Source organism: Rattus norvegicus, chromosome 5 (assembly GCF_036323735.1).
Source record: "Rattus norvegicus strain BN/NHsdMcwi chromosome 5, GRCr8, whole genome shotgun sequence".
Classification (NCBI taxonomy): Eukaryota; Metazoa; Chordata; class Mammalia; order Rodentia; family Muridae; genus Rattus; species Rattus norvegicus.
The window spans coordinates 147,722,341-147,734,451 of record NC_086023.1 but is presented as its reverse complement, the minus strand read 5'-3'; the positions used below and the strand labels follow the sequence as shown (position 1 = coordinate 147,734,451).

The window sequence follows — 12,111 nt, the reverse complement described above, 5'->3', positions numbered from 1 at the left end:
GTTACTCATGCCAAAGACCCAGGATCATCCTGTGTCTCTCCCCACATATCCCCTACATTTGCTTTCATTAAATATATATGTGTGTGTGTGTTACACACACACACACACACACACACACACACACATCTGGTTTTCCTCCATGTCACAACTATCATTGCTACCAGACCGCTCTGTAGTCTGGCCTCCCCACCAATGTCCTTTAATTGAACTCCAATGCTCCCTTCTCCACTGAGAAGCCTGAATGGTTGCCTTAAAATATGAATTAGATATTGTTGTTCTCCAAACTCCTCTGAGGGTTCTCCACCATTCTCAATACAATCTAAACTCATCCTTATGACTTTATTGACCCTCAGGATCTAGCCCCAGCCTCACTGACGCCATTGCTGTGCTTCTCAGTTCACTCCAGCCATGCTGGCTTGACCACCACCCCAAAACAAAGCGAGCTCATTCCACCTGCGACTTTTGGATCTGCTCTTCATTTAGATCGCTCTCCCCTTCATTTCCCTGTTCTTTCTTTCTTATCATCCAGGTCTCATTTGAAATACTACCTTGTAGCAGTGGCATCCTTAACATCACATCTAAGACACCTTGTCTTTCAAGTACATCCTGGTCATCAGGAGTACCACTGTATTTCGTTTTGTCATAAAATGTCCCCTTTTAGGATTTAGATGCACATCATAAAATATACATGTTTATTGCAGGTTTTTCCTGTTCCTTTGTAAAGATTTATTCATAGTTACGTGTGCTTACATGTTTCCCTTTGTGTGTGTGTGTGTGTGTGTGAATGCAGGTGCCTGTGGAGGCCAGTAGAGGGCGTCAGATCTCTTGGAGACAGACTTTCAGGCAGTTGGGAGTCAACTGACCTGGGTGCTGAGAACTGAACTTGGGTCCTCTGGAAAAGCAGCAAACTCTCTTACCTGCTGAGCCATCTCTCCACCTCTTCTGTTTGTACTCACTACCTAGAGGAGAGCCTGGCATCAATCAAGTTTTAATGGTTATTGCTATCATCAACATGCATTGCATGCCTACTAGCTATGAGACATTGTGCTAAGTCCTGCCTATTGTTCAACTACAGCCCAGTCTTTGAGGTAAATGTTATTATCAATTTATAGAAGAGCAGAGGACTGGAGACACTACATGACGTCCCTATTATAAAAAAGATAAATGGCGATCTGGGGCATGATGGTGCATGGCTGACGTCTCAATATGTGGGAGGCTGAGGCAAGAGGATGGCTAGTTCAAGGCTAACCTGCTCCATAGCAAGATCTATGTCTACAAAAGTCTGGATCTTTCTGGAGAGATGGCTCAATAGCACTCATTGCTCTTGCAAAGGATCCCAGTACGGTTACCAGCATTCCACATGACGGCTCACACTATTCATAACTTCAGCTTCAGGGAGATGAGTTGACCCCTGACCTCCAAGAGCACCCTGCACATGTGGTACATATTCATAGACACAAGTAAAACAGTTGTGCACGTTTAATAAATAAATATAAAAAGTATTTATAGAGAAGCCAGGATTTCAGGCCAAGCTCCAAATATTTTAACAACTCAATGCTATTATGAATGTCATATTGAGTTCTAGGCCAGAAGTACGGCCTGGGAGTGGGGGGACTCAATAAATCATGCCTGGCCACTCACCCCAAAAGACAAGACAGAAAAAGTGGTTGACGCAGGAAAGAAGTTGATTTCACACAGGAGTCATGGTGAGAAAGAGGAGCCAGCCCCCTCTTTCCTCTATTCACGGAGGAACTCTGAGTTTATGTAAGCAACAACGGTGGGTGGCAAAAGCCACATGGCCAAGCAGCCTTGCTCCAGCTGTGGCTGGGTAATCATTATCCCAGGGGAGTTTATACAGAACCTTCTGCAGAACAGCAAAGGTGCCGCCGCTCAAGGCAGAGTTTTGGCTACAAACCCACGATGTTTATCAGTCGAACCTTCGAGTCCTGGAGTCCATGGTAACTGCCAGAGAGCATGACTCAGGGCAAGTCAGGAAGACAAGATGGAGTTAATCAGTCGTTGGTCCCTTCAAGCTTAAGGCAATGATTAGAGATTTGTAGGCGCCACTCTCATGGTCTAGAGCAGAGCAGTGTAAAAGCGAGGTGGCAGCCAGGTGGTGGTGGTGCTCACCTTCAATCCCAGCACTGGGGAGGCAGAGGCAGGCAGCTCTCTGAGTTATAGGCCAGCCTGGTCTACAGAGTTAGTTCCAGGACAGCCAAGGCTACACAAAGAAACCATTCCTGAAAAACAAACAAAGAACATATATTTTTTTTCTTTTTTTCGGAGCTGGGGACCGAACCCAGGGCCTTGCGCTTGCTAGGCAAGCACTCTACCACTGAGCTAAATCCCAAACCCCTAAGAACATATATTTTTAAAAGAGCCTCATCCTCCAGCCCTTGGGAGGATGAGGTAAGAGGGTGATCTGGCCTTTTCTTTGGTTCCTCATTTAGGGTCTCATACAGCCCAGGCTGCCTTCGTTGTGATGTAGTCAAGGCTGACCTTGGATTCTTGACTCTCCTGCCTCCTCTTTCCAAGTGCTTAGGTTATAGATGTGTAACACCTTTTTCCAGGAAGATTTAAAATCTGAAGCTCTCCTGGGCTACATAGTGAGGCTCCGTCTAAACACTAAAACCAAAAAGCTGGCAGTTGGCAGCTTACTAGATAACCTGAAAACCACCCCAACTCCTTCGATGAGGTAGCCTCAAGTCAGACATTTTCTAGAGCTCCTTTCCAGAAAGACCAGAGGTTGGGGAGCTTCTGAGGGAAGCAGAACACAAGGGAAGGGCAGCGCACTTTGCACGAAGGGGTGAAGCATGAGGTGGCTCAGTGGTAAGAGCACTTTCTGCTCTTCCACAGGAGCTGGGTTCAGTTCCCAGCACCCACACAGTGGCTCACAGCTGTCTGTAACTCTGGTTTGAGTAACTCTGGTAACCCAATGCCCTCTTCTGGCTTCCAAAGGCACTGCATCCATGGGGTGCACAGGCATACAGGCAAACACCCAAGTGAATGAAATGAAAAATAAACTTGTGGGGGAGGGGCAAAGCAGACACACTGCTTCCTTCAAGCCCTGCGAGTGGAAGTGTGAGTGCCCCAGAATGAGATAAGCCTTAGGTTCAAACCCCCTTCTTCTGGCCGGTCAAGGAAGAGCAGCCACATACATCTATTACAGTTTCTTTAATTTTGCAGTCAAAGACACTGTTCAGAAGAACCCGGTTTGAGACAAGCAATAGCTAACTGTGTCTGTGAGTTAGCTTCCGTTAACATGGGCAAGGAAGGGAGGGCACGTTGGAATATTTACTGTTGTCTATTCACCTTTTAGTTCTGTGGTCCATTTAAAGTTCCAAAGCAGAAGATGGTTGGCTGAAGTGTTCTCATTTGATGACAGCCTCTTGGAGTATGCGCCTCCTCTCCCAGTTTCCTAAGTTTTTGTCTTCTGTGACAGTTGTTATAGCCTCTCTTCAAATCTTGAAGACACCTCAGTCACCCTTACCTTGCTGGCTTTGGTCTTGAGTGGGGAAGATTACCAGTTCTGCAGAACATTCCTTAAATAACATGTCTCCCTGCAGCGATGAGCAGGAATTTGACTCAAAGGTTTTTATTACGTTGTATTTATTTTATGGTGTGCGTGTGTTCACTCACACATGTGCAGTTGTCATGTGCATGTGGAGGTCAGAGGACAGTCAGTTCTTCCACCAGGACTGGAAAGATCAAACTCGGGCCATCGGGCTTGGTGGCACGTGTGATTCCTCGCTGAGCCATCCTGGCCCCAGACTGAAAGTTTGAAGTCCCAAAAGGAAGCTAAAATAAAAGTGGAGATGCCACATTTCCAGTGAAGAACTGGTGCTTTCACTAACACAGGTCTCCGCCAATCGTGTCTTCCAGAAACCGTTGGTGGGATTGAACCGTGAAATTTCAAAAAGGTCGAGGTTCTGAGGTATGGGGCTGAAGGTCCAGAATATTTACCGTGACACCCAGCCTGCTTCGTGAGGTCATATGACTCACCGCCTTCATTCCACTGGCACTTTAGTCTGGGTTCCTTAAGTGCCTGATGACTCACCACCTATGATAGTACTCTTATTATTGCATTTTAGTGTGTGTGTGTGTGTGTGTGTGTGTGTGCGCGCGCGGGTCTTAGGACAACTTCAGGGAGTCAGTTCTCTCCTTCTACCATGTGGGTCCCAGGGACAGAACCAAGTCATCCGTGTGGCCAGCAACCACTGAGCTCACCATCTCGTCCACCTCAAGAAAATTCTTTGCATTCTTTTATTCCATAAAGGGCTCAGGAGAACTCACAGTTGGAGGTCTGCATTATTCAGGGATCAGAAGGGTGCACCCAAGTCTTCTCTCAAGCAGCCAGACACCAACCAAAGCCAAATAGTGGAGGGTTGGGGGGGGAGGCTGGTGTGTTTATTTTGGAGGGGCAGATGAAAGAGATCTTTCAAAGACCGAAAAACAACCAGCTTGGTTCCAAACCTTAACCACCTGAGGCAGACAGAAGTGGGTGTGGCGTTCCTGTTATTGTCTCCGCTCTGCAGGAAGGAGAGAAAGCCTGGTTTGCGGCCTTTCTTAGAGCTCTCTGGAGGAGGTCTCAGAAGAGTGCTTGCCCATCAGAAGTGAAGCAGAGCTGGGTAATGGAAGGAGGGTCTCGCCACTGGGAAATTCTTCCTCCCCTAGAGGAAGACCTGTTTTCCCCAATGTCACCTGCCTGGGTGCCAAGCTCCCAAGTGGCAATCTGAGAAGGAGTACCAACACCCCCCTCATTATGGAATCCTCTTTGATTCCAACTAGGTCCAGGTTTGAAGTTTGGATTCCCTTTTGGATTCTGTGGACTGGAGGGAGGTTTGCAGGGGTTTTGTTTGTTTTTGTAGAGCAACAGCATACATATGTGTTTGGCCCCCTGACCCCTTAAGTTATGGCACCATGGGAACAGTTCGGAAGGGAAGAAAGAGCCTCTCTTGTGAGGGGCTAACAGACCTCGTGTGTAGGAGAATGCGGCTGAATTGTGTTAAGTGTGGTGGAAGGAAAATATTATGACAAAGGGAAGATTTCAGCTCCAAAGGCATCCAACATGGCTCCCCCCTCTCTCCCCCTCCCTCTCTGCAGAATAAATATGCAATAGCCTTGGGCTTCTCAAATTAAGGGCTCTCCAGTCCATTCTTCACACTGCAATTGGCAAACTCCCCATCAGGCAAACCTTTGTTTAAAACTCACCAGCAGCTACCCACTGTGTGACCGGTGCTCACACTCAAGCACTGTGTCCCCACTGTGTGTGTCCCCTCCTCTCCCCCTGCTGGGCTCAATCATCTCTGGGCCTAGGCACATGCTGTTCCCTGTGCCCGGATGAACTGTCTAGACAGTCAGGTCCCGCAGCGATGAACCTCCCCGGCCACCTGGTACTGTCCCACCAGCCAACTCTGTTGTAATCGCTTAATAAACTACTTGTCTCTGTTGTCGTGGTGGCTGGGCCCATATCTGTCTAGTTTGTTTCAGGTTCCCCAGAGCCTAGTGCAGCTCCTGGCACAAACTAGGAAGAGGAAATGGACCTCAAGTCAGACTTTGTCAATCTGAAGGATCTCTGGGTTGCTGTGAAACTCTGGGACAGACTGAGGAGTGGAGAGAAGAGGAGGGTGGGTGTGAGAAGCTGCCTGAGGACCGTGGCTGTGCCCCTCCTCCTTTTCCCTGCAGCTTCCCCTGCTCCTGAGCTGACTAGCAGGATGCACAGATTTTATTTTTCTGCTGACCACAGAAGAGACTATAAAACTCGGCTTCCCATCTGGTTCTTCATGGTCCAAGAAAATACGGCAATTTCAAACTCCAGGGAGATAGGCACTCAAATCTCGAAAGCTTCACCGTAGCCTGTCCTAGAATCCCCAGAGAGCAGCATGGATTTGACTGAGGAAGAAAGCGAAGGAAGCCACTATTTCCAAGAGTTGACTCCCCAGCAACCCTCCAAGGTTGCTCGTTTGACGTCTCCCAAACCAGTCTCCCCCTCTGCCCTTCAGAGCCAACCTGCTTGATTCAACAGCTGGTCCTTGCTTCTCTTTCTTTCTAGGTGAGCCAACAGGCTCCTGGTCACAGGGACCCATCAGCAGTTTGCCTCATAGGCTGAGCTGAGTGGAAGCCTGCCTTCCAAGAGGAGTGCTTTAACATCTGTCCCCATCCACTGTCCAAAGCCTGACTTCAGTGCGCCACCAAGGATGTGTTTGCCTTTTAATGGTTTCTGTTAGAACCAGAGTTAACTGAGCTGCTGAGGAGAGATGCAAAGAAAACCCACTCTCCCTGAATATCTAAAAACAGCGTGGGAGGCACTTGGCGGGCCCGGGAGCATAGTCTGGCCACGGGCACACCTCTCTGTCTCAGGCAGGAAAAAAAACAAGGCAAAGGTTCTGAAGAGCCACCCAGAGGCTGGTACCCAAACCAGAGAAGGGAATGTTCAAAAGTTTGCTGAAATGCCAGCTCTGGAGAGATGTGACAGGCAGCTTGAAGGCTTCAGGCACTTTGGATAAACATCTAGACTTTGAGTACATTTCTGAGCCTGCTCTGTGATCCTTTGAAGTTTTTCCAACTTGAATAAACCCTCCAGAAAGCCAGAGCCAGTAAAATAGACTTTCTTTGGAAGTCCCCCTGGATTTGCCCTGTTGCGTCCTCCCAGGGCAGCGGGCCCATCAGGACCAGTGATCTGAGGAGCAGAGAAGAAAGACGCTCGAGACAGCGTGTTCCTATAATATTCAATCCATTGTCTTTTTCTTTTCTTCCTGCCCTTTTTACATATGGAGGGCACAGCAGATGGAAACCCCCCAGTGGACTTGGTGGACCACAGGCTTAGATCTAATCATGGCTTACCTAAGACCCCTTCTCAATGATCTAACCCCAGCTATTTCTGAAGGCCCAGCCTGAGGTGGGCATAAATGCGCGTCTGAATAACAAGCACTGTTTGAAGTCTAAAGTCTCTGCCTGAAGCTGGGAAGCTGGTGACAGAGCCGGGCGTGGGCTGGAGGTTCCATCTCCTTCCCCAGAGAAGCATCCATCTCCTGGCTGCCTAGGCAGGGGCTGAGGCTAGCCCCCCGCCCCCTCCCCGAGTCTGTGTGGGTTTTCTAGTCGTGAATTACTGGTGCGCCAAGAAGTGCCTACGTGTATCGAAGGGTGTCCAGGAAGGTGAGCCCACCTCAGCTCTGGGTGGGTGGCATCTCCCCAGGTGCAAGCTCGGCTTTAGGTCACACAAAGAAGAATGGGGTTCAGTCAGGAAGCAGATAGGGAACAGCCTTTCTGAGTGGGACACAGTCTCCAAACCTGCTTTTGGTTCGAGGCTGAGCAAGAGGGCAAATGGAGAGATAGCCTATGTGTACCCCAACACAAACCTTGGGCTTGCAGGGCCTTGAGGGACAAGGCCTTGAGGGACCCACCCTTTCATAACCCTGGGACCAAATGACAGACAAGATACAGCTGCAGCACCAGGGGAACCCCATGGAAGTGGGGTTACAGATAGTTTTCTTTCTTTATTGTTAAAAAAAATATTAACAGCAACAACAACAAAACAACAAACACAAGAATAGTACAAACATTCACAACCTGTCAGAGTCCTGTAAGCTTTGGCCATTTATTCCTAGTAGAGTCCTTCCTCTCAGTGCGAGCAGGAGCTTCAACCAAAAGGCCCCTTCATGCTTTTTATGGGCGGGTACTGCTGCTCCATTGGCATGGCCCCAAAACAGTCTGAGGGGTTGCAGTGGCCTGCCTTCCCTGGCTGGCCCATGGGCCCCGGGGGGCCAGGGATCCCAGGAATGCCTTGCTGGCCCATTGGCCCGGTTGCACCCATCTTGCCATAACCTGGAGGCCCTTGAGGACCTAAAGAGGGAAGAGCCAAAGGAGGGAAATCAGGAGACCCAGATGACAAGAAGAGACAATGGTTGTGACAAGTGACACCTTCATCCTTGCTTGTTTGCCAGGTTGAAGGATGGTTTCTCGAGACCTGCCTGCTTCCTGCATTGGTTTTGCAAGGACAGTCACACCTCTGGCTAGATTTATAGGGAGCATCTTTGTACCAGGAAAGGAGTCGAGAGCTTCTAATACACACGTCCTTGCATCCAAAAAACAGTTTTCTGAGCCTGTACCATTTCCCAAAAGCCACACGTGAATAATATCTGGGGGGCCGGGGGGTAAGGAGTGAAGCTGGCCTCAGAGCTAGGTCATCAGGATTCGACTACCCTCAACGTTCTGATGCTGAGGGTTCTGTGACCTCATCAATATCACAGGACCAGTAGGATGCCAAACAAGCTTTGGACCTGGGGTTCTGGTCCCTGTGCATGTAGTCCCCACCATACCACATCATGCATGCCTAGCTTAGGGCAGAGGTGGGGACTCGGCCTCTCTCCCTCCCTGTCAGGCCCAGCCCAGTATCTTGAATTGAGAGCATTTCTGTAAGTAGTAATTAGGGTGGCATTGTTTGGTGTTCTGTCTGATTATGTTGTCATAAAGTGTGTGTATTGGGTGGGGGGCTCTGGATTTGTGCTCTCCAAGACTGGAATCTCCTACCTGGAGGGCCAGGGAGACCATTTTCTCCTGCAATGCCAACACCAATGTCTCCCTTATCACCTTTGGTACCAGGCAATCCTGAGACAAAAGAAATAAAATTAAGTCCTGTCTCTAAGCAGAAAAATGACAGCCATGTGGATTGCTAAGCATACACACACATTCACATTCACACACACACATACACACACACATTCACACACACACATGTGCGCGCGCGCACACACACACACATTCACACATACACACATTCACACACACACATTCACACACACCACACACACACATTCACACATACACACATTCACACACACACATTCACACACACCACACACATACACACATTCACACACACACATTCACACACACCACACACACACACCACACACCACACACACACATTCACACACACACATTCACACACACCACACACACCACACACACACACATTCACACACACATTCACACACACCACACACACACCACACACATTCACACACACATTCATACACACACACATTCATACACACCACACACATACCACACACACACATTCACACACACACCACACACACCACACACACACATTCACACACACACATACACACACACACACACACACATGTGCGCGCGCGCACACACACACACACATTCACACATACACACATTCACACACACACATTCACACACACCACACACACACATTCACACATACACACATTCACACACACACATTCACACACACCACACACACACATTCACACATACACACATTCACACACACACATTCACACACACCACACACATACACACATTCACACACACACACACATTCACACACACATTCACACACACACACCACACACACACACCACACACACACATTCACACACACACATTCACACACACCACACACACCACACACACACACATTCACACACACATTCACACACACCACACACACACCACACACATTCACACACACACATTCATACACACACACATTCACACACACCACACACATACCACACACACACATTCACACACACACCACACACACCACACACACACATTCACACACACATTCATACACACACACATTCACACACACCACACACACATTCACACACACACACCACACACACATTCATACACGCACGCACGCACGCACGCACCACCACATTCACAACAGTCAACCCTCAGAGAGATGCACATGCCCGACTCCCTGGAGACCCAGAGGGTAGAGCTACCTCTCATTCCTGGCAAACCCTGGCGTCCTTCTCGGCCTATCTGACCAGGGAGCCCAGGTGACCCTGGAGCACCTGGCCGCCCTGGGGCGCCATCCTTCCCTGGAGGCCCTGGCCGGCCTGGAGCTGCTGCCACCTCCATGGGGAACTGCATCCTAGAGGTGTAGTAAGCCATCCTCTCTGCAAGCAGAGACAAAGGCCAGGTCACTAGGTACTCAGAGCAGCTGCAGATGCTGCAGATATGCCACCAGCATGGGACAGCCTTTGGTGGAGCATCAGGACAGAGGATACAGGCTGTTCTCCTGAAGGAGGTCTTGTACCATAGCCTGCGTGTGCCTTCCCACGTAGATCTTTCAGATGCACAGATCTGATTTGGCATCTCTTTCCTCTAACCATCATCCCTGGCTTCTGAACCTGGTCTGGACTGGTCCCTTTGCCAAGCAGATGTCCGGCATCCATGTCCCCCCAGTCCACAGCACACAAGCCCGCTGCTCCCCCTCCTCCCAGAGCTCCCTCCACACAGGCTCATTTCTTAACCTCCTTTGCTCAAGTGGGGATCGGGGGCAGAAGACAACCGATTTATCTCTAAGCAGAGCAGGTGACAAGGAAGGTCTGATGGATAGGTGGGCATATGACTGTCAACCCGGCTGTCTGTAATGTGTGGGGGTGGGAAGGGGAGGACACAAAGCTTCAAGGAAACTGCAGGCAGGGCTGGGTGAGGAAGTAAATGGGAAGGGCGAGCATTACCCACCGCCACCCAGCCGGCTGCCAATTACCATCAAACAGTTTAATGATCTCTTGTCTGATAAACCTCTTGATATCATCATAATTCACCATGTCTCCCTGAGGAAAAAGAAGAAACCTGGCCTCAGTCAGACGTCCAGACTTGGCACTTACCCAGTGAATAGACTTGATTTCCAGAAATAAAGGAAGGTGAAGAGGGCAAAGGTCCTCAGAGCCTCTTGCTGGGTCTTTCTCTTTTCTCTTTTTTCTTTTTTTTTTTCCCGGAGCTGGGGACCAAACCCAGGGCCTTGAGCTTGCTAGGCAAGCGCTCTACCACTGAGCTAAATCCCCAACCGCCCCCTCTTGCTGGGTCTTAATACAACGTGCTACCAGCCCGAAATAATACACGTCTTACGCTAAAATACAGTTTGGGGTGGGAGGGACGCCTGTAGCTCCCCGCTTTCCCATGAAGAACTAGGAGTCACCCATAGTCAAGTTCTTTCCTGCAGAATGTCGGAAGGAGTTGCTAAAATAATTGTGGGCCTGTACTATGGGATGGTGTCCATCCATGGTTGCGGGCCTCCCCTTACCATAGAGCCTGGCAAACCAGGCAATCCAGGGTTCCCAGCAGGCCCTGGGGACCCAGGGTGGCCTCTCTCTCCCGCAGGACCCGGTGGTCCAATCGGTCCCATGGAGCCACTCTTGCCAGGGCCCCCAGGCATGCCAGATCTTCCCTTTTCTCCTGCTTGGCCTTTCTGTCCTGCAGGTCCTGGGTCACCCTAGGACAGGTCACAGTACACTATTACCAACTGTTTCCAAGTCTATGTCACAATGTATCAGCAACCTGCCCCTTCCCCAAGTGCCCAGCATCTCCCCCGGGGCTACAATCACAATGATGCAGGTCCCCCTGCCTCGGCACTCCCAGAGCAGTGCTTCTGGAAGGCAGTGCTTGCATCACTGGGAATGCTGGGAAATGCCCCTGGCTCCCACATGCCCTCAGTAGGAAGTACCCCTGACTCATTCAAGACCAATTACAATGTCTTCCTCATACCTTCCTCAGCCTCGTCTCCTCAGCTCTAGCTACCTGTCACTCTGGTTCCACCATGTTGCTTGAATCTGCTGTCTGGAATGCCCCTCCCCAGCCTTGGCACCCCAGTGAGTCCCCCTCTACTGTCCTCTGGAAACATTCCTGCCCCTTGTGCAGTCTTCCTCCCTCACTTCCTGGGGTCTCGAAGCACTGTATCCAGTCTTCCTCAAAATTTGCTGCACTCCAGTGTCATGGTGACTAAGCACAGGGAGTGTCGTTGTAGGAGGGTTTCTGGTTACCCCAGACCAACACAGAGGGGCCCTGGAGTGAGCCAGAGTGGGCGAGTAGGGGATTAAAAAGATTTCCATGCCATAGATGGGACAGTCCCAGGTGAGGTCACACCCTCTTTCCTGCCCATTGGCCACCCTAGGCCTGCCTCCTTTGTGGCTAAGTTGCAGCTTGGAGTTCCCAAATACCTCTTCCCAAACCCAGCCAGTGCCCCCTCACCTTTGGGCCGGGGGGTCCATAGAGTCCCTGCTTTCCTGGAGGTCCCTATAAAAGAACCGGAAGTTCATGGTCTGGCTGGGC

At 49.9% G+C, this 12,111-nt stretch overlaps 1 protein-coding gene across 14 annotated transcripts in view; it reads right to left on the bottom strand.

Annotated features, from left to right (window-relative positions):
* Positions 1–7,444: 7,444 nt before the first annotated feature.
* Col16a1 (collagen type XVI alpha 1 chain) overlaps positions 7,445–12,111 on the bottom strand; it is a 54,449-nt gene continuing 49,782 nt past the window's right edge. For 11 of the 14 annotated variants that reach the window (XM_063288120.1, XM_063288121.1, XM_006238946.5 and 8 more), the window contains 6 exons: positions 12,031–12,075; positions 11,087–11,275; positions 10,550–10,616; positions 9,777–9,953; positions 8,530–8,607; positions 7,573–7,842 (listed from right to left, as the gene is read on the bottom strand). In XM_063288120.1, coding sequence (XP_063144190.1) covers positions 7,640–7,842; positions 8,530–8,607; positions 9,777–9,953; positions 10,550–10,616; positions 11,087–11,275; positions 12,031–12,075 — 759 coding nt within the window. In that variant the 3' untranslated portion in view covers positions 7,573–7,639. The other 3 variants (NM_001302967.1, XM_039110476.2, XM_039110477.2) reach the window with 3 other exon arrangements.